Consider the following 23,292-nt stretch of genomic DNA (forward strand, 5'->3'; position numbering starts at 1 on the left):
GGCATCAGCAACAGAGAGCATGTGTCGTAATTTAGCAATATTTCTTAGGTGGAAGAATGCTGTTCTACAAACATTGGTCATTTGATTTTCAAAGGACAGATTGGTATCAAATATAACACCTAAGTTCTTCACTGTTGAAGATGATGTAACAGTACATCCATCGAGAGTCAAATCATATTTTAGCAGCTAATTTTTAGAGGTTTTTGGCCCAATAATTAGTACCTCTGTTTTGTTGGAATTGAGTAGAAGGAAATTTCTGGCCATCCAATCTTTTATTTCATTGATACACTCTGCTAATTTTGAGAATTGTGAAATCTCATCAGGTTTTGAAGAAATATAAAGTTGGGTATCGTCGGCATAACAGTGGAAACTTATTCCACGATTTCTGATAATATCTCCCAGGGGAAGCATATACAAGGAGAAAAGCAAAGGCATTAAAACTGATCCCTGTGGCACACACAAAAAAATTGAAGAGCAAATAGTTTTCCTACAAACTGATGTCCTCATATGGGGACAGCAGGCCTAAATTGTGAAATAAAAAAAAATACCAATAATAGAATATAATTTTTCTTGCACCAACAATCATGCCACAGTCCAAATCACTAAGATCACATTTTTTCCCCATTCTGATGGTTGATGTGAACATTAACTGAAGCTCCTGACCCATATCTGCATGATTTTATGCACTGTTGCCACACGATTGGCTGATTAGATAATCGCATGGATGATTGTTGGTGCCAGACAGGCTGGTTTGAGTATTTCTGTAACTGCTGATCTACTGGGATTTTCATGCACAACAGTCTCTAGAATTTACTCTGAATGGTGCCAAAAACCCAAAACATCCAGTGAACAGCAGTTCTGCAGACGGAAATGCCTTGTTGATGAGAGAGGTCAACAGAGAATGGCCAGACTGGTTTGAACTGACAAAGTCTACAGTAACTCAGATAACTGCTCTGTACAATTGTGGTGAGAAGAATAGAATTTCAGAATGCTATTCTGAGATGCAGGTTGGTGATGTTTTGGCAGCACGAGGGGAACCTACACATTATTAGGCAGGTGGTTTTAATGTTGTGTCTGATCGGTGTATAGCGAGTCCATCCATAAACCTTCTAATAAGGTTCTGTCTAAAATAGCTAGGTTGTCAGTGAAAAACTGAAGTGAGAACAAAAACTTTGTCACTAGCAAAAGCAAGCAATATTGAGCCAAATCAGGAAAAGCAACACAATATACCAGGGGTCAGCAAACCAAGGCAAGTGTGCCACCATTGGCATGCAGAGAGGTAATCACTGGCATGCAAGAGAAGTGTCTAGCACCTGCATGACATCCTACCTCTTGATCTGAATCAGAATGAGCTTTATTGCCAAGTATGCTTACACACAAGGAGTTCCCTATCTGTCACTCACTCGACGTTGAGTCAATGTAGTGACACTAGGGGTCACTCTTGGGAGCCCGAGACACCTCTGGTCTTTGATAAAAGGCCAATGAAAATTGGCGAGTGGTATTTGCATGCCACTCCCCCGGACATATGGGTTGCTGCTGGACAAGCCGCTTCCGCCCTGCACGCCATGGCTCTCCTGCAAGTCTGCCAAGGCACTAAAGGAACTGCACGAGGGTAGTTCCGCCCTGGGATTAATGCAGGAACTGCGCTCGGCGACCGACCTCTCTCTCCGAGCGACGGAGGTCACGGCGAGGTCTCTCGGGCGGACGATGGCCACACAAGTGGTCCAGGAGCGCCACATTTGGCTCAACCTGGTGGAGATGGGCGAGGCTGACAAGACACGGTTCCTTGCTGCCCCCATTTCCCAGGCGGGCCTATTCGGCGACACCGTCGAGGACTTTGCCCAGCAGTTCTCGATGGTGGAGCAGTAGACGGATGCTAGCTGGCATATCCTGCCCCGGCGTGGCTCAAGATTCCGCACCCTGTCTACTTATCGCCAAGGGCGTCCCCCTGCGGTGACTGCACCGGCTCCGCCGCAGCCCGCCCCTTCGGCCTGGCCCCGGCATGGAGCCCACCGCAGGAAGCAGACGCCACCCGTCTCGTGGCCACCCAGAACCCGTGAAAGGCTTCAAAGCACCCTTGAGACGGGTGACCCAGGGACAACGAAACCCGCTGCTCTGGAGCTGGTAAGCAGATCTCTCCATCTTTTTGTTACCTTTTGCATTTAATTGCACTGCATGCCCAAGTGGCTGCAGTACTCAAGAGCTCAGCAAGAGCGGTTTCCTTGTTCCCTGGGTCACGTATCCGGTGTGCACAGCCATCATCACGACCACCGTCCATCACTCTATTTGGCAGGTTTGGCGCTCCAGCGGCGGTCTCCCGCCCCTGAGCGCCCAGCTGTGGCACAAATCCGCCCCTGATGTGACAGTCTCCACGGGTCACGAGGACAGGCCTCTTCCTCCCCCATCCCAGGCTGTTCTGGGGGTGGTCACAAGGAGCCAGGTAAGTGCTTCGATGTCCTTAGACTCAGCACGGCCACGACATGGTGTGGCACCTCGAGCTCCGCCCCGCCGCGAGGCCCCACCTGCCGGTACGTCTGATGACGTTGTCCCTTTGGTCCCCCTTGCGCGGAACTTGGACGCATGGCTTGCGCTTTCCAATCCGTCGTGAGGGCTGGTCCGGACCGTCCGACTCGGCTACGCGATTCACTTCGCCGGGCGTCCGCCCAGGTTCAGCGGTGTCCACTTCACCTTGGTGAAGGACGAAAACGCTGCTACCTTGCGTGGAGATCGCTACCCTCCTACGGAAGGGTGTGATAGAACCTGTCCCTCCAGCCGAGATGAAGAAGGTTTTTCAGCCCCTACTTCATCGTACCGAAATAAGGCGGTGGGTTGCGGCCAATCCTGTGAGTACTGAACTAGGTTTTACACAGACTCCCATTCAAGATGCTGATGCAAAAACGCATTCTGGCGAGCATCCGGCTTCAAGATTGGTTCACGGCGGCAGACCTGAAGGATGCGTGCTTCCACGTCTCGATCCTTCCTCGACACAGACCTTTCCTGCGGTTTGCATCCCAGAGTCAGGCGTATCAGTACAAAGTCCTCCCTTTCGGCCTGTCCCTGTCTCCTCGCATCTTTACAAAGGTCGCAGAGGCTGCCCTTGCCCCGTTAAGGGAGGTGGGCATTCGTATTCTCAACTATCTCGACGACTGGCTAATCCTAGCTTATTCTCAAACATGTTGTGCGCACTCAGGGACCTGATGCTCTCATACCTCAGCTGACTAGGGCTTTGGGTCAACTGGGAAAAGAGCAAGCTCCTCCCGGTTCAGAGCATCACTTTTCTCGGTTTGGAGTTGGACTCAGTCTCCTTGACGGCGCGCCTTACGAACGAGCGCGCCCAGTTGGTGCTGGCCTGTTTGAAGGCGTTCAAACAGAAAACAGTGGTTCCACTGAAACTTTTTCAGAGGCTCCTGGGGCATATGGCATCCTCGGCGGTGGCCACTCCGCTCGGGTTGATGCATACGAGGCCGCTGCAGCACTGGCTCCAGACTCGAGTCCCGAGATGGGCATGGCGCCACGGGACACGTCGCGTGGTCATCACGCCGGTCTGTCACCATCTTTTCAGCCCTTGGACCGACCTCTCATTTCTACGGGCAGGTGTTCCTCTAGAACTGGTCTCCAGGTGCGTTGTGGTCACGACAGATGCCTCCAAAATGGGCTGGGGCGCTGTTTGCAACGGGCACACAACCGCCGGCCTCTGGACGGGTCCGCGACTGCATTGGCACATCAACTGCCTCGAGTTGTTGGCAATTCTGCTTGCCCTGCGGAGGTTTCGGCCATTGATCCAGGGCGAGCACGTGTTAGTTCAGACAGACAGCACGACAACGGTAGCATATGTCAACCGCCAAGGCGGTCTGCGCTCTCGTTGTATGTCACAACTCACCCGCCGTTGTCTCCTCTGGAGTCAGCAGCACTTCAATTCGCTGCAAGCCACCCGGGCAACCTCAACACTACAGCGGACATGCTGTCACGACAGGTTACCCTCAGGGGAGAGTGGAGACTCCACCCTCAGGTGGTCCAGCTGACTTGGAGTCGATTCGACAGGCACAGGTGCACCTGTTCGCCTCCCAAGAATCCTCCCCACTGCCCGCTCTGGTACGCTTTTTGATGGCATGATGAATGCAGCATGTTATCAGAAAATACTGGCAGACAATTTGCATTCTTCTGCACGAAAGTTGCACATGGGACGCTCTTGGACTTTCCAGCATGACAATGACCCTAAGCACAAGGCCAAGCTGACCCTCCAGTGGTTACAGCAGAAAAAGATGAAGGTTCTGGAGTGACCATCACAGTCGCCTGATTTTAATGTCATCGAGCCACTCTGGGGAGATCTCAAAATTGCGGTTCATGCAAGACGACCAAAGACTTTGCATGACCTGGAGGCATTTTGCCAAGACGAATGGGCAGCTATACCACCTGCAAGAATTTGGGGCCTCATAGACAACTATTACAAAAGACTGCATGCTGTCATTGATGCTAAAGGGGGCAATACACAGTACTAAGAACTAAGAGTATGCAGACTTTTGAACAGGGGTCATTTAATTTTTTTTGTTGTTGCCATGTTTTGTTTTATGATTGTGCCATTCTGTTATAACCTACAGTTGAATATGAATCCCATAAGAAATAAAAGAAATGTGTTTTGCCTGCTCACTCATGTTTTCTTTAAAAATGGTACATATATTACCAATTCTCCAAGGGTATGCAAACTTTTGAGCACAGCTGTATAAGAGAAGTTCACACAAATAAGCCTTCAAACATTGTGGACTACATTCAGGCTGATCAGGTGCAGAACAAGCAATAAAACTGAACAGAATCTGTCCCGAAAAAGTATGTAAAAATGTATTTAATTTAATAATTTGTCTTGATTATAATAATCACATTTTAACTTTTTAAAAATATAAAAATTCTACATTCTATCAATTCATATTATTTCTTGAAATTGTATGTATAATAATGATATGAGCTGTCAATGTTTAAAATAATATTTACAATTTAAAAGTTATAACATTAATTTTACATATGTATAACAACCTCTTTAATGGTACTGTCACTTTAAGAGTTTAACATGCATCTCACAGACTCACACAGGTGTTTCTGTTCATTCATTAACCAGATAGAAGTCTTGTATTTTTTAATGCATCCATGCTATTTGTTGTTAAAATTAATATTTCTTTTTACACATTTATTTGACTGTAAAGAACAGAAAGTATGTTAAAAGACACATTATTCAATGAAAGTGGAGTGCTGAATCTCATCTTTGATGGACACATATTACACGGAAGAAATGGTCCGTTTTAATCTCAAGCACTTTTCATCAGAACATGGCGATTTTCAAAGTATTCCAATACTTACATTTCTAAAAGCTAAATTCAAGGACCTTGCAGGGTTTCCGCGGGTCTTTAAAAAGTCTTAAAATTATAGTTTTAAAAATTTAAGCAATAAAAAGAATATTAAATGTAAAACAAAAGTCTTAATTATCATTTAAAGAGGTCTTAAATTTATGAACAGAAAAACAGGAATCGCAATATGACCGAATGTAATCATTAAACTGCAAAAGGCTGTGATTTAATTAATTAAATCTATAGTCTGTATGTGCTCCATGTTTCAAAGTAAAGACACGGAACTGTTGCACATTCTTAAAGCATGCAAGGAGCTCATGATTCAGTGTTTCCAGCAGTTTCAGAGCAGTTCAAAGTCAGTTAATTGTTTTATTACAATATTTATTTTACAGCGTGTTTATGGTAATAAGTTGTAGATTATTGTAAGAGTGCATATTTTATTTCCCTTATCTGTTTGTGTGAGCAACTAGGAGTACAGATATTTCAAAAAAGAGTCCCTGTTTTATTATCTGCTTGTTTATAGTTATAATTCCTGCGTTATGCACCAACTCTGCGAGAAAAGCATTGCAATAAATATGCAACTGCCAAACGTTTGGAAGAATATTAGTGTTCCTAATTAAAAATTAGACTAATCCTGCTGTATCGTACCAAACTTTCATTCTGGTGTACTTGATTGAGGCAGGTCTGATGACCGTGCAGGTTGACCGATTGCGTTTCAGATCCACCCAGATGTGCAAATCAAATATTCAATCTGTACTTTAATTTTATACCCATTAGCAATAAATATGAGAAATGTAGCTGACTTCTGACTTTTACATTTTTTAAACAAAACGAATAATCAAAAAGCAATCCAGATAGCAGCCGAAGTGAGATCGGGCGGCAAATAAAGCACATGGAGCCGCTCAAAAAAAAATTTAGGAAGCGGCTATTTGTACTAAGTTTAAATGGCAACAAAAAGCATCTTCTTTGCACTCAGTGCAAATAGAGGTAGATGCTATTTGCACTCTTAATTAAATACTAACAAAAATTAGAGGGAGGTGCAGTTTTCTGTGATGTCTATGTTTCCATCAGATCATTGGATTGTAAATAGCCCCAATATGTGGCAGGTGCTATTTACACCTAGTGCAAATAGTCACTCCGAAAACGTTATTCACAAGATCACAATAGCCTATATTTTAAATGATGGGAGCAAGCAGAACGAAGAACTAAATTGTCACAGTATGTGTCTCTTGTCAGCAGAGGAAGTGCCCCGCCCCAGAGAACACTGCTACCCCGTTCAACTGTCTGTATCGCCTATGCCAAGATACGCTACTGCTTGAAGCAAATAGTTTAATTTTAGTTAATTTACTGATTTATTCATAGTATACAGTAATGGGCTTGCATATTGTGTCTGTTAAGCAGAATAAAACACATGTGAAAGATAACAGTTTGGTCAAATATAACAGTTTGTCAGTGGTCTTGCAGGGTGGTATGGAACCTGCTTAAGTACCCCTGAGTTACTGTGTTAGTTAATATTTGCTTAATGTAAACTTTTTGATATGGGTTGGTTTTCTCCCTAATATTTAAATATTGTTTTTCATGTTACTGAACATCTGCAGAAGAATGTGATCATAGTACAGGTTTTTATGGCTCCTTGAAACAATACTCGTGATCCATGAATTTAAATGATTACCTTCACTTAGGGCTGCTTATTATTTGGGTTTTTGTGATCTCTGATCCTTAGAATAAAATCTACTTGACATGCTACTGAAGATGGAGTTTGTTAAAGAGGAGTTTAAAGAGGAGAGTGAAGACGTCAGTATTTCAGAACCATTCAGACTGAAGAATGAAGACACTGAGGAACAAAGAGGTTGGTTCCCATTCTTGATTTTTAAGCATTGTTTAGATTTTTAACCATTGTTTTCATCATGGCTGTCTAAACCAGGGTTTCTCAAACTTTTTTGAACCAAGCACCCCTTTCATGACACCAGTTTTTTCACGGACCCCCACCCCACGCACACCATCACAACAAATATGATATCATTTACTAAAAGAATAAAAATTTGCGTAGTTTAGCTCAATCGACAGCGTTTGTGGCAGAATGTTGATTATCATAAAAATTATTTTGACTCTCCTTTTATTATTGGCCCTCCTTTTATAAAAAAAAAAAAAAGCAAAAATCGAAGTTGCAGTGAGACACAATGGACATGAATGGGGAAAAATTTTGGAGGGTTTAAAAGCAGAAGCTTATTTTGTAAAAGCACTTGCATTAATTATTCTGTATTTGAACTATACATTTGTTGAAATTGTTGTTTTAGGGTTTACAGCATTACATCATCATGACAAAGAAGTTCTAAAATTCAGTACAACTTAACACAAAAGATTGGTAAGGGATTTTATCACATAAAAATCATTTGGCTATACTTCTGAGATAATCTAAATAAAGCTCTCTCCTGAAAATGACAAACCAGCTTGTGTGACGGCGGCTTCACAGCTTATAAGGAGCCTCCAAAAAAAGCCTAGTCCTTTAATAGCAAGGACAGGTTCGAAAGCTTTTTGGACCTTTGAGTCCAAATGAAGGCATTTTGATTTTAGGCATCTTGAAGCCACCTTCAGGACCCTCTATATTAACATCAGGACCCTCAATGTCTACTTTTGGAGCTTTAATGTCCCCTTCTATCTTTGGTACAGAAACATCCATATCACCCTTGACTTTGGAGCCTTTAAGATTTAGGTTTACATCTGGCATAGAAATCTTTGGACCAGATATGGAAGGCATTTTGAACTTGGGACCCTTGATTTTTCCTTCTGGTCCCTCAATGTCAAGACCAGGCATTCTGATGTCAAATTCAGGTCCTTTAATGTCAACATCAGTTTTCGGCAGGTTTGCATCAATGTCTGGGCCCTCCAACTTATGCCCCTTGACTCCAAATGATGGCATTTTAATTTTAGGAATCTTCAAACTGCCTTCAGGACCCTCAATTATAAATTATAATTATAATGTTAAATTCAGGACCTTCAGTGTCTACTTTTGGAGCCTTAATGTCTCCTGCAATATTTGGACCAGAAACATCCAGCGTTCTTGGTGTGGCAAGAGTTTTTCCACTGCTGGCCTATTTTAAACAACACCAGGAAATACATACTGGTGTGAAAGCTCATGTGTGCTCAGAGGTGGTAAAGCCTTTGTCCAAATCAAGAACTTGAAATGGCATAAAAAAAATAAAAAAAATCATATGGGAGAAAAAACGTACAAGTGTTCATGTTGTTTTGCTAATCCATGACACCTGAAAACACATGAGAAAATGCATACTGGAGAGAAGACATGTGACGGCACTCAATGTGGGAGGAGTTTCAGCTCGCCAAGTACTCTACGGAGACATTTAAAGAACTGCCCAAAGATGTCACCAGAGCAAGCGTTATCTTGAGAATTTTTGTCATTTAAAATTTGTTTAAATTCCAAAGATGGACTTCTAAAGGTGGACTTAAAAGTCTGTCTGTCTTTACGCGTCTACAAGTGCAATATGGTGTTGGAAGCCAACAGCTCTTTTAGGAAAAAACTTGTCCATCTATTTGTTCTGAATACAAGGAGGCCGGCTTGAATTGCATTGAATAATCTTCATTCTGTGTCCTCAGCAGTACATTTTCTCATGTAGCTGTGCTTCTCACACACTCCTTCCCAGCTGTGTGCTCCCCCTTACCAGTAGTTTATGAGCCCCATCTATTAGTTCAAATATATTGTCACACTATTGTAAAAGACATGGGTCATTCCTGTACACAGGGATGGGAGAAATCTTGACGCTACAAATGGTGACTTGAAAGAATTGAAGTCCTACTTAACAGCTGAAAGAGCCAATTCACTTTTCGGTCGAAAGATTGCCGGTCTGTTTACTTGAGAATGTGCATGCACGTTAGCTGGACCATTCTGAAAAGTAATGTTTTTAATGTGATTTGATCTAAAGAAGCACTATTTAGGATACCATTGTTATCAGATTTTATTTCTGATTTGAAATACCTTTCCCCATTCTAGTAGATTGGAGTTGTAATTGCATGCATAGAAAATACTGGAACCGTTACAAACATGGTGGACCAAGTGACCCGAGTTGCCTTAAAGGACTTGTTCACCAAAAAATGATAGTTCTCTTATCATTTACTCACCTTCACGGCCTCTCAAACTTATTTGACTTTCTTCTGTGAAACAAATGTGTGATTCTCCATACAATGCAAGTCAGTGCGGTCCAAAATTTGGCGCATGTACACTATTCCTTTAAGGGAATTTGCTACTATGTAATTTGTTTGCAAAAATCACTCCGGCTTGGTTGTCTGGCAGTTTATGATTCAATAGGGAACAATAATGTAATGTTTCTTACAAGGCTGTAGTGTACTATTGTGTATTGTATATTTTGCTGATTGTACTTTATGAAATTGGCAGGCACAAAATGATCTAGTGGTGTAAGATGTGTGTCAGTGGGTAATAGTGATGTTTGGTTTGTGAACGAATCTGTCTTTTTGAACAAATCTTAAGTGAACGAATCGTTCATGTTCACCTCCATCCACTGACTCGCGTCTCTTTCTTTCAGCGCCAGTGAGCTGTACTGCTTTTCATGCCTGTTAAGACTGACTATAGCACGAGCCATTAGCATTCAAGTGCACACTGTGCATAACATTGGTTTCACCCCCTGAACAAATATGCCCCTTCACTGAACTAGTCGGGCATTTGTGTCTGAACGAGTTAAGAGGTGGTTCGTGAACGAATTGAATATACTAGTAAACTTGTTCGTGAATGACTCGTGAACGAATATCTGCTGACCAACTGAACGAGATGGAGGCATGCCATTCATTCAGTACAGCATGCGAGTCAATCGTGCTCAACAAGGAGAGATGGGTGAAATGCAATTAAGACAAGTTTATAGGTATAAACAAAACATAATCCCCAATTTATGAATGTGTAAAAATGACTGAAGACGTACAATAAAAATGACATTTCTTAATTTACGGATGGAAATGTTGTGCTTTGATGCACAGTGTAAGGTGTTTAGGCTTTTCGTAAACTTTTTCTTTGTCTTGGTAATAATTAAGCCCAGTATTTGACAAAATGTAAGGAAAACAAGACCAGCCATTTGTGGTGAAAACGGTTATGGTGTGATATGCAAAGTCAGCATGATATGCACATTCCATTTGTCTTGCTTTGTCAAGGTTTTAAAGACTGACTTCAGTGCTAGCCAATAGCACAGATGAAGAGTTTTCAAGAATAGTATGTAAGAACCTGGTCCTGTAAATGAGTTCTGCAAATTATCTAAGACCAGATGTTCTCTGTATGTTTCGCTTTAAATTCTGCATTTCGCATCTTACTGAATACATGCACTGCAAAGTGGCTGGAAAAATTGGGCATTCACCAGCTTGTTTTTCCACTGTTTGTGGCATATTCCAAGAAAAAGCCACTGAACATGAGAATTAACCTTTTAGTATAAAAAAAAAAAGTTTACCGAAATCAATACTTGACCTCTTTTGCTCTCTCCTAATGGGTTTGTTTACATTTATCTCTTTGCATTTCACATTTATGCCACTTGTATTGATTTTTGCCTATTTTATATTTTCATTTTAGAGCTGATGAAGCTGAAAGAGGAAAGTGAAGAACTGAATGAAGTGGATGAAAAACATCACTATCAGAAACCTGAAAAGTTTGTCATTGCAGAAAAGCCTGTCAGTTACTCACAGATTAAAAATAAATTCTCACAAAAAAGAACTCGAAGAACAAAAACAAACAAAAAATCTTTCATCTGCCCTCAGTGTGGAAAGAGTTTTTTACATAAAGGAAACCTTAATAGCCACATGAGAATTCACTCTGCAGAAATGCCTTACACATGTCATGAGTGTGGAAAGAGATTCAGACATAAAGGAAACCTTAATTTACATATAAGAAATCATTCTGGAGATAATCTTTTCACATGCCATCAGTGTGGCAAGAGTTTCACACACAAAAGAAGTCTTGAAGCGCACATAAGATTTCACTCTGGAGAGAAGCCTTTCACCTGCCCTCAGTGTGGCAAGAGTTTTGCACAAAAAGGAAACCTTGATTCGCACATAAGAGTTCACACAGGAGAAAAGCCTTACACATGCCTCCAGTGTGGCAAGTGTTTCGCACAAAAAGGAAACCTTGATTTGCACGCAAGAGTTCACACAGGAGAGAAGCCTTACACATGCCTCCAGTGTGGAAAGAGTTTCACACAAAAAGGAAACCTTTATTTACACACAAGAGTTCACACAGGAGAGACGCCTTACACATGTCATCAGTGTGGAAAGAGTTTCAGACATAAAGGAAACTTTAATTTACACATAAGAAATCATTCTGGAGAGAATCTTTTCACTTGCCTCCAGTGTGGAAAAAGTTTTGCACAAAAAGGAAATCTTAAAATCCACAAAATATTTCACTCTGGAGAGAAGCCTTTTCCATGCCTCCACTGTGGAGAGAGCAACAAAGGAAGTCTTGAAATGCACATCAGAAGTCACACTGGTGAGGGGCCTTTTACATGCCTCCAGTGTGGTAAGAGTTTCACAAATAAAACAAACCTGAGAGCCCACAAGAAATATCATTCAGGAAAGAAATTACACCAATGCTCTCAGTGTGGCAAGAGTTTTTCACAGCTGTCCAATTTCAAAAAACACAAGAAAGTACATACTGTTCTGAAAGCACATCTGTGCGGCAAGTGTGGAAAAGCCTTTGTCTGTATCAGCACCTTGAAACGGCATCAAAGGATTCATGCTGGAGAAAACCCTTACAAGTGTTCACATTGTGAAAGTACTTTTGCTCATCCAACACACCTGAAAACACATGAGAGAGTGCATGTTGGAAAGATTTATGATTGCTCTCAATGTGGGAGGAGTTTCAGCACATCAAGTACTCTACGGAGGCATTTAAAGAACTGCCCAAAGATGTCACAGTGAGAAACTTATCCTGAGAAGCTTTCCCTGAGTTCCGAACAGGATAGATCCGCCTTCGTTGGGACATTCATGACCGCCATTTTTAAGGGTCGTTCCAAACTGAAGGGATTTCAGAATTAACATTTCTGTAGGGTTCAACTAAGGGACACTTCACTGACAAGTGGACTGGAACCGGACCATACATAAATGTGCAGGTGTACCGACTGCCAAGTGAAATGTAAATTAAACCAGCTGCAACTACAAACATTCTGGTTCTGTATACCAAAACATGTGACTTCTCTGTGGTTTATAAAATCTTTTCATTATTGTAATGAACTTTTAAAATAATTTTTAAATACCTGGCTGTTTGAAGCTTACATTTCTTCACAAGTCCTAAAAGTTTTAAAGCAATTCTTTTTGCTTTGCATACTGAGAGAAATTGTTAAATTATGTTATGAAATTATCCAAAGATGGACTTTGTCTTAAAGAGACTACAAGCATGATAAGGTGCTGGAAGCCAACAACTCTTATAGGATGGATGAAATAAGCTTATTGTACCAATATGCTTATTATTAGAGATATTATTAGGATGATATGGGTCAATACTTTACATAGGAATGGGAAAAATCTTAAATGCTAAATATGGCAACTGGTAGGAATGGAATACGGTTAAAAGAGCTAATCACGGTTTTTGATAGACATTTCTATAATTTCTGTTACTTGAGAATGTGCATTAGTTGGACCAGAAGCTGGAATAGTATATATATATATATTTTTTTTTTGCATCATTAGAGTACCATTGTTGTCAGATTTTATTTCTCATTTTTCCTGCAGTTTTCTTGTGAAATTAACACTAGAGGCACTACAACAACTGTGCGTTTTATTCACTTTTACACAAATCTTGAGTACAACTGATTATGACTTTATAAATACTTATTTTTCGCTCTCTTACTCTCACACGATGTTATGATAATGAAAACTTTTACTGTAATGCATCATTTGACACATTTTAATGCTTGTATTACAGACTGACCTACATTTACAGGCTTATTCCAGTGTGATTGCCAGTCCATGGTAGCCCACCTGTTAGACTGTTATTGGATTCGGAAGACTGCGGTTCGAGCTCAGTGTTGCACGCAAGCTGACACATGAGACGAAAGTGTCATAGAAGCAACACAGAATGATGTGGTTGCTTTAGAATGTGCTGTTCGTTTCACATATGCTTTTTCCACACAGTCGGTTTGGTTTAGATGCATTTGCTTTTAGGACACTAACGGTTACATTTAGGTATGTTTTACTCAGTATACCCTCCATCTAATAAATCACCTTAAAAACCATTTCACTTGCTTTTGGTGCCCCCCACTTGACATTTAACTGGGAAACTGCAGCGAATCAAGTTCTTGAAGTTGAAGAATAAATGTGCAGGTACTCTTTGTTAGTATCAAACCCGATTTTTTTGGTAAATAAATGATACTCTGAGTCTGAGACAGCTTTTGTTCACAACATTTGTTTATTTTAAAATAAGTTTGGTGGTTTATACTATCTTGCAGTGGACAGATTATCCACATGAAAACTCAATGGAGGCAAAACATTTTCTGTATCTAACATGTTAACATGAAAAACATGTTAACATGTTAGACATGTTTCCTTTTTTCTCCCAATTCCCAATGTGCTTTTATAAGTCCTCGTGGTCGCATAGTGATTCGCCTCAGTCCGGGTGACGGAGGACGAATCCCAGTTGCCTCCGCTTCTGAGACCGTCAACCTGTGCATCTTATCACATGGCTTGTTGAGAGCATTGCCACGGAGACATAGCGCATGTGGAGGCTTCACACCATCCACCCCTGCAACCATGCTGAACTCACCACGTGTCTCACCGAGAATGAACCACATTATAGCAACCACGAGGAGGTTACCCCATGTGACTCTACCCTCCCTAGCAACCGGACAATTTGGTTGCTTAGGAGACCTGGCTGGAGTCACTCAGCACACCCTGGGATTCGAACTAGCGAACTCCAGGGGTGGTAGCTAGTGTATTTTACCACTGAGCTACCCAGGCCCCCAAAACAGAACACTGTTAATAATATGCGTATATTTTCATTAAAATAGTCAGAGGTAATTAAAAGTGCAGAGGCAGAGCTGAAGCGCCGTATGTCGTCTGATGGCCTCAGAGAATTGACCCGATTGAAATATAGATATAATACTATTTTGTCGCAGAAAGTGGAGGTTTGGTTATTCAGGGCAAGACAGTCATACTTTGAGTCGGAGGACAAAGCAGGGAAGCTTTTGGCTAGATATATAAAGCAGAGAGAGTCTTTTTCTACCATTCCCTCAGTGAAATCTGCTGGTGGTGAGATTTTTACCTCAGCCATTGATATTAATTATGCCTTTAAAGAATTCTATCTTGATCTTTATAGTTCCACATCTTCGTCTACTGATGAAGATATTAGAAACTTTGTGGAACCATTAGATCTTCCTAAACTGAAGACTGAGCAAAAAAACGCTCTTGGTTCTGAGATAACCTTGGAGGAGCTTGATGAGGTAATTAAGTCCCTACCTACTGGCAAGACTCCGGGGCCAGATGGTTTTGCCGCAGAATTTTTTAGATCCTATGCTTCAGAACTGGCTCCACCTTTGTTAGAAGTTTATACTGAATCATTAAAGAATGGAAAGCTTCCTCCAACCATGACACAAGCCCGGATCAGTCTGATTCTTAAAAAGGACAAAGATCCAAGCGAATATAAGAGTTATGGTCCAATTTCCCTGATCCATCTAGACGTAAAAATATTGTTAAAAAATTTTGGATAACCGATTAAGTAAAGTTATGACATCTCTTATACATATAGATCAGGTGGGGTTTATTTGGGTTGTAGCTCTTCTGAAACATTAGGCGTCTCATCAATATCATGTGGTCAGTAGTGAATGATCAGTCTCCGGTCGCTGCCATCTCACTTGATGCCGAAAATGTGTTTTATATGGTAGAATGGGATTATCTTTTTAAGATTTTGGAAATGTTTGGGTTCGGGAGTACATTAATTGGTTGGATTAAGTTACTTTATAGACACCCTGTAGCAGCGGTACAAACAAATGGAAGGGGTTGTGGGGTTTAAATATTGATTTATATATATATATATATATATATGTTTTGCATTTCATTGTTATTGTATGATTTAAAAAAAATGTTAATTACAAAAACATTTTGTCAGAGGTATTAAATTAACATTTTTAAGGTCTGGCCATAAATTCCTACTTATCTGACTAAAGAACAAACATGACCTCACAACCTCAGCTAACAAATAGGGCTTGATTAACTTTACATTGAAAATAAAAACATACAATGTAGGGTTATTGTTTATGAAAACTGAAGAAGAACATTTAGATCTGCTAAAGTCCGTATTTTATTAAAAAAATGTTCCTCCCCTTTTCTCCCCAATTTAGCATGCCCAATTCCCATTGCGCTCTAAGTCCTCTAAGGCGTAGTGACTTGCCTCAATCCGGGTGGCAGAGGACAAATCTCAGTTGCCTCCGTGTCTGAGACGTCAGTCCGCGCATCTTATCACGTGGCTTGTTGAGCGCGTGAACACGGAGAAGTAGCGTGTGGGTGGCTCACGCTATTCTCCGAGGCATCCACACACAATTCACCAAGCACCCCACCGAGAGCGAACCACATTATAGTGACCACGAGGAGGTTAACCCAATGTGATTCTACCCACTCTAGCAAACCTGGCCAATTGGTTGCTTAGGAAGCCTGACTGGAGTCACTCAGCACGCCCTGGATTCGAACTTGCGACGCCAGGTGTGGTAGTCAGCGTCTTTACTTGCTGAGCTACCCAGGCCCCCAAAGTACGTATTTTTCACAATATCAGCCCACATAAGAAAACATTGGCAATCTAATGTAAAAATGTCATTTACATAAATGTAAAACTGAAAAGATGTTGGAATCTTAAAAAGCCAACAGAAAGGATGGACACCCCTTTTAATTAACATGTTTGGCTAGGGGTGTAAAAATGCATCGCAGTGCATCGTTCTTTTAAAGAAATTTTGATGCATTGATTATTGAATTTAAGAATCGATTATCATTACTGTATTAAAACCAGTGTGACGTCTCATATTAAACAAACCTTCTTGCAACAGACACAGAGTGGAGCATGCAAGATTGAAGGGAAAGGAACCACACTTTAAAATTATGGAAGTTTATGCGTTCACCCTGCAAACTTACATTAGATACAATGGATGGATGCAGCAGAGTTCAGCTTTCTGTGTTATTATTCAAAACTGTTTGCATCCATCTGGTCAAATTAAGTTAATGGTTGTTGCCTTCATCTCTGAATACGATATATTATGTTAATATTGCTTTTGTAGCTCCATTAAATGTGTTATTTCTCCATAAAACAGTTTAACCAATAGAACTTGGCTTAAATAAATGTGACTGGTGGGCACACATTGGCTATGAACAAAAACCACTGAGATATATGTATATATAAAACTGGATTGCTCATGACGTCGTCATAGTGAAGCCACTTTGCTGCCATATTGCTATGCCTAAACATTCCAATGTCCCTATTGACTAAATAGGAAATCATCTCATTTCAGCGAGTAAACATCAATTATTCAATCACCTATTTTATATCTGAAATCTGCATGTACATCCCTACAAACGCAGATGTCATACACATGTAATTATATATTTATTTAAAGTCGGGAATTTGTCCTGTTTCTTGAAAAGCTAGAGCGAGTTATTTGTATCTATATCAAACAGTATCCACCACTAACAAACTTCATCTGCGAACAGATCAGCTGAATGTAAACAAGTTCACTGAAACTGAGGTAAGATACAAACAGACATTTTCAGACTTATTTATCATGAACTTCGAAGTGTTTGTTCAGTGTTACTTGTAGTATGTTTTCATCAAAAAGTGCCTTTTCTCGCGATCACTTGAATAAGTGAGCGCTCTCTCTATCACGCGCAGCAGAAAGCAAAGTTGGTTAAAATTAAACTGATACACTAGAACACGGCCCCTAACCACATCCTCCACAGCTGTAGCAATAAATGTGTTGAGTTAATATGCGTTATTAATAAAAATTTGATATCTTTTCTTGTACTCTAAAATGAGAACTTTCCTGACCCATGACAAAAAATGCATCTTTTATATGTTAAAAATAAATTTCGTTTTAAGTTTTTGATTATTTGTCTTCTTTATCTTATTTATATACAGTTGAAGTCAGAAGTTTACATACACTTCGGCTGAAGTCATTAAAACTCATTTTTTAACCACTCCACAGATTTCATATTAGCAAACTATAGTTTTGGCAAGTCGTTTAGGACATCTACTTTGTGCGTGACACAAGTCATTTTTCCAACAATTGTTTACAGACAGATTGTTTCACTTTTAATTGACTATATCACAAGTTTACACTAAGTTAACTGTGCCTTTAAGTAGCATGAAAAATTCCAGAAAATTATGTTAAGCCTTTAGACAATTAGACAGTTAGCTTCTGACTGGAGGTGTACTGAATTAGAGGTGTACTTGTGGATGTATTTTAAGGCCTACTTTCAAACTCAGTGCCTCTTTGCTTGACATCATGGAAAAATCAAAAGAAATCAGCCAAGATTTTGGGCATACTAAGATGGCCACTCGAACACTTCCGGTGGCTTCACCTCCTGCAGTTATTTTATCGTTGCGTCAGCGATCCAGTTCTATATATATATATCAGTGAAAAAAACGCTCATTCATTCTCTTTATATTGAATGCCACAGAATATAGAACACAGGGAGCAATTTCAGACTGTTCTGCAGGGAACCAACCAGATGATTACAGTCACTTGTGATTGGCCAGTGACACATGGCAGCTGCAAAAATATAAATATTTTTATCTTTATCGGTGTGTGCCGCAAACATTCTAGCAGGACCATAGTGCGATTGAATTCTTATGAACGAGCTTGACAAGCGAAGTCGCCTCCGTTTAGCCACCTGGTACCTTTTTTCTATCCCAAAATGAATAGGGAACTCAGTTACTGCTTCCCGTGTATAACCGCCTTTACACGCTACTAATAGATAGTTTTCATTCTATGATCCTGCTCGGTTTAAACATTGATCTTATCTTCCAGCACATGACATTTCATCTACAATTATTGGTGCAGTAAATGTTAATGTTACATGATATGCAAATCTATTACGATTATTTCACTGTTTACCGTCTGTTTGTGTTTGTTTGCATCAGGTCATTATGTTGCATCAGAGATTGTTATCCTTTATTCGTACCAGATGCCTATAATGCATGTAACATATCTATTGGTACCATATTATGTCTAAATAACATATTCATTTCATATCTATAATGCATATCATGTAATGCAATTTTTTCTTAACATATGCAGCCACACATATAAGACAATCCTCCTTTGTTCTTAATTCATCTGTGACTTTAGTGCTCAAGTCTGGTGCATTTCTGTGCTGTCTTAATGAAGAATGTTCAGTAAAACTTTGAATCTTTTTTCTGCATATTTTTGAAAATAATTATGAATCGTTCCAAAATAATCGAATCAAATCATGACCTAATTTCAGAATTCACAATGCATCATAATAGGTAAATATTCATAATCGAATCGTTGTCAGAGCAAATTGTTACCCCTATGTTTGTATAGCCCATACCTTCGCTAAGATTCACCTTAAAATCATTTCTGACCCATCCTGTTTTGGCAGCTGTTGCCATCCACCATTTCTCTGACAAATGTTTGCTTGTTTACCGTGTGCATAACACGAAGACCTTCAAAAATAATGTAATGAGTCTGGTCAGGGCCGACGTCACGAGGGGTGTTTGGGGGCGATACCTCGGTCAAGATGAATGTGAAAAGGGATTTTAATGATGAAATAAGGATTTAGAAAAAAAATCACAAAGTGCATCTGCTTTCTAGTGTTAATATTTTGCTACAGTAGCAATATTTTAGTTAAGGGCACTCTGTTATGCAAAGTCACATTTTGATTGGTGTCTTGTTTTGCATGCTCCCACACCTATGTTAGGTTACGTTACACTGAACTTCCTGCACCACGAAAAGAACAAATATGCGTACATTGCATGAAGGTTGCATTGTATTTGCTAGCTAGTTTCATCATGGACATTCGGAAATGGATTAAAAAGAAAGAACCTACAACAGCAGCAGCAGCTACTAGCTCTGGTACTGGTACTTTTGTGTACATTTATATGCACAGAATATTTATTAATAGCCCTATCGGCACGTTTACATAATACATGTATTTTGTGGTAATATAAGGTATGTAATGTCAAGCACATTTTTGGAATGAGGAGGAGAGTTTATATTTAAAACATAGCTAAATTAATATAAAGATGAAGGTTGAGAGCACCCCAACAGTATTTGTGAAAGGGTCCACAGCAGAAGGAAATGAGGACACAGGGAAACGGGTTTCCAACTTGACAACTTGAAGCTTACAGCTTCACAAAAACTCGGGAAATCCCCTGAGGGTGGGAGGGGCTGCAGCCTCTCCCCCCCTCATGTCATCCTGATGTGGAGCCAACGAAGACGGCCCCGGCTCTGCCTCCGATGCCAGAGCATCACACATTTCACATCTCGTCGCTTTTTTGCAGGACCCATTCGTGCATATTCCCTTTAATACATTTCTGAATTCTGGCCAATTAGTCCCCAAAATCAGCGGATGGGTGACTAACCGCGGCCAGCACTCTATGTTTTGTTCCCCAAAATTTTATCACAAGGGTCACCACGGGGTAGCTGTGAATATCCCCATGCACACACTCCACCCTTTGTGCTCAAAGCCTAACGTTGAACCAAGCGTTGGTGGATAGTGGTTTGATTACAACCCGTGTCCACCAATGCTTGGTGAGTACCCCCCTTGACTCTTACAGTCCTACCAGTAACCATATTTAGCGTTACTATCTCATTTATATTTTCGTCATACCAATATGCCTATTGTCAGAGATGTTATAATGATGAGATGGGCATTTCTATACATAGCAATGGCACAGATAGTAACGCTAAATATGGTTACTGGTAGGACTGTAAGTCCTGGCTCACAGTGAACAGAGCCAAATACCTTTTTAATTTCTGATTTGAAATATGTTTCCCCATTGCAGTTTATTGAAGCTGTACTTGCATGCAAAGAAAATAGCTGCCTGGAGGCGTTACACTGTGGACTGAGAGACCTGACTTGCTGTTGTGTAATTTGTTTTTAGAAAATCACTCAGTCTTGGTTGTGTGGTAGTTATGATTGAATAAAGAACATTAATGTAATTTATTATCTTATTAGGTGTAGTATACTATTGCTTGTTAGTTGTATATTTAGATTTTACAAGAAATAAAAAAGTATTTCAATCTTGTTGTGGAGAGTGAGGTAAGATGTGTCAGTGGGAAAGATCTGTCATGTCCTTATTTCAGAAAACTGCACAATTTTGTCATGAAATTATGTATTTAGAAAGGGCCCATCACACAGAGTTGCCTATGACTGAGATGCCATGAGAACCATTTTTCATACCAAAAAGTGAAAGTAAATTTCTATGTGACAAGTACACTGAATTTTAAATCAAAAGCAAATTTATCCAGGTCTAAAAATATACAATATTCATGTTTTCACCAAAATAGTACGTGTGGGGTAGATGCTTTGGGGCAAGCTATAAGGATGGGTGGATCAATCATAAGGCATCGATACTTCCAATACTGATGTTTTATTTAGAATATTGATCCTCATGTAAAAATATTGATTCTAACGTTTTTTTGTTTTTTTTTGGTTGTTGTTTTTTTTAACTATGGATATTATTTTCATTTACCATAAAAATTAGTTCACATCATAGTCTTCAAAGTGAAAAGAAATATTAGGATAGGAATTATTTCTTTTGCTCATCGTAACATGCAGAAATGCTGAAAGACAATCTGCTACAGACAGCACTCTCGCTACTCGGTCATAGCACTGGTTCAAAGAGGTGCAGTGCTTGGCTGAAATAATGACAGAAGGACAGAGAAGCAGCATAATGACTAATCTAAATATGCTATTTATTTTAATGTGTTTGTGTGAAGTTTGTTAAAAGGTTATTTCAATTAAAAGCTGTTACAACATTTAAAATGTTCTGTAATTGTTGTTAATAAATGATACCCTTGGGTCCTGGGTAGCTCAGCGAGTACTGACGCTGACTACCACCCCTGGAGTCGCGAGTTCGAATCCAGTGCGTGCTGAATGACTCCAGCCAGGTCTCCTAAGCAACCAAATTGACCTAGTTGCTAGGGAGGGTAGTGTCACATGGGGTAACCTCCTCGTGGTCATGATTAGGGGTTCTCGCTCTCAGTGGGGCACGTGGTAAGTTGTGCGTGGATCGCGGAGAGTAGCATGAGCCTCAACATGCGTAGTCTCTGTGGTGTCATGCACAACGAGCCATGTGATAAGATGTGCGAATTGACTGTCTCAGAAGAGGAGGCAACTGAGACTTGTCCTCTGCCACCCGGATTGAGGTGAGTAACCACGCCAACCAAGGACCTGCTAAGTAGTGGGAATTGGGCATTCCAAATTGGGAGAAAAGTGAAAAAAAAATAAATAAATCAAATAAATTAAAAATAAATAAATAAATGATACCCTTGAGAAAATTAACCAATGTGTTACTAAAATAATATTGTTGTAACAATAACTGAAGTAACTGTTTTTTTGCAGAAATCATCTCAGTTACAAATATAACCTCGGCTCCCTAAAAAGAGGGAACAAGATGCTGAATACGTATGCTATGGGTGATGTTTATCTTTAAAGCCTGTACAGAATCTCAGTCTACTGGCAGATGGTGCTTGACATCATCCCTTTGACATTCAAAGTAGTGAAACATTGACACATTAACCCTCCTTCGCGTTCAATATCTGTAAAGAGAGGGAGGAAATATCCAGGTCAGAGAACCTGGAAAGCCCAGCCTGCTGTCATCTAGAGACAACCCTTTCGCCCAAGCCCAGGAGGATGCCATGCCCCTAGCAGAATGAGCTTTAATGCCCAAGGGGCACTACATGTCTAGCAAATCATAAGTGAGTGCAATGCCTTAACAGCTCGATGATTAAGACTGTGCTTGGTGATGGCCAAACCTTCTGCATACCTTCCGAAGCAGACAAAGAGCTCATGCAAGACGACCAAAGACTGTGCATGACCTGAAGGCATTTTGCCAAGACGAATGGGCACCTGCAAAAATTTGGGGCCTCATAGACAACTATTACAAAAGAATGCATGCTGTCATTGATGCTAAAGGGGTCAATACACAGTATTAAGAACTAAGGGTATGCATACTTTTGAACAGGGGTCATTTCATTTTTTTCTTTGTTGCCATGTTTTGTTTTATGATTGTGTCATTCTGTTATAACCTACAGTTGAATATGAATCCCATAAGAAATAAAAGAAATGTGTTTTGCCTGCTCACTCATGTTTTCTTTAAAAATGGTACATATATTACCAGTTCTCCAAGGGTATGCAAACTTTACAACTGTACTTATGTTTCCATGCCTTTTCTTCAATGCTCATAATATATATTTTTTTGTAGTTTTGACAGGTTTCATTGGACTATTGGCAAACTGGCAGTGTGGCCAGTGCTATTTACCCTTATTGCAAATAACTTTTTGTCTATACTCCAGTGGTAGGGGGCCCTCTGGTGGTCGCGGGGCCCTATGCAGCTGCTTATGTTGCTTATTATGAAGAGCCAGTGTCCTGAAAATATATGCTACCTATCAGGATGTGCTACCAACACTATATATTTGCATAGTTTTAGGGTTGGGGTTAGGATTTGGGGTAGGGTTAGGGCTTAGTACAGCCTCACACCATATCACACTATGTGATAGTTATGCTAGTAGCACATCCTGATGGGTATTATCAGCCTGACAAGATGTGCTACCTAGGTTTTTAACACATTTCATGCTGTTGTAGTACATACCGACAGGTTCTCCCGTGCCTCCCGACATGTGTTACCCATGTTTTAACTTTACATATTGTTGTTTTTACTGCTGGTAGCACTGAGCAGGTAGCACAGATTGTCAGAACACTGGCACGGATGTTATCACAAATATTATTTATA

General features: G+C 40.3%; 2 protein-coding genes across 11 annotated transcripts in view; both read left to right on the forward strand.

The window, feature by feature from the left end:
• Positions 1–13,732, forward strand: part of LOC127440776 (gastrula zinc finger protein XlCGF57.1-like) — a 134,603-nt gene extending 120,871 nt beyond the window's left edge. For 8 of the 9 annotated variants that reach the window (XM_051697655.1, XM_051697653.1, XM_051697654.1 and 5 more), the window contains 2 exons: positions 7,060–7,185; positions 10,918–13,732. In XM_051697655.1, the coding sequence (XP_051553615.1) occupies positions 7,077–7,185; positions 10,918–12,257 (1,449 nt within the window). In that variant the 5' untranslated portion in view covers positions 7,060–7,076 and the 3' untranslated portion in view covers positions 12,258–13,732. The remainder of the gene's footprint in view (positions 1–7,059; positions 7,186–10,917) is intronic. The other variant, XR_007897192.1, reaches the window with a different exon arrangement.
• LOC127440769 (gastrula zinc finger protein XlCGF57.1-like) overlaps positions 1–23,292 on the forward strand; it is a 216,730-nt gene that overhangs the window by 82,983 nt on the left and 110,455 nt on the right. The window lies entirely within an intron of this gene.

This window comes from Myxocyprinus asiaticus, chromosome 5 (genome assembly GCF_019703515.2).
Source record: "Myxocyprinus asiaticus isolate MX2 ecotype Aquarium Trade chromosome 5, UBuf_Myxa_2, whole genome shotgun sequence".
Classification (NCBI taxonomy): domain Eukaryota; kingdom Metazoa; phylum Chordata; class Actinopteri; order Cypriniformes; family Catostomidae; genus Myxocyprinus; species Myxocyprinus asiaticus.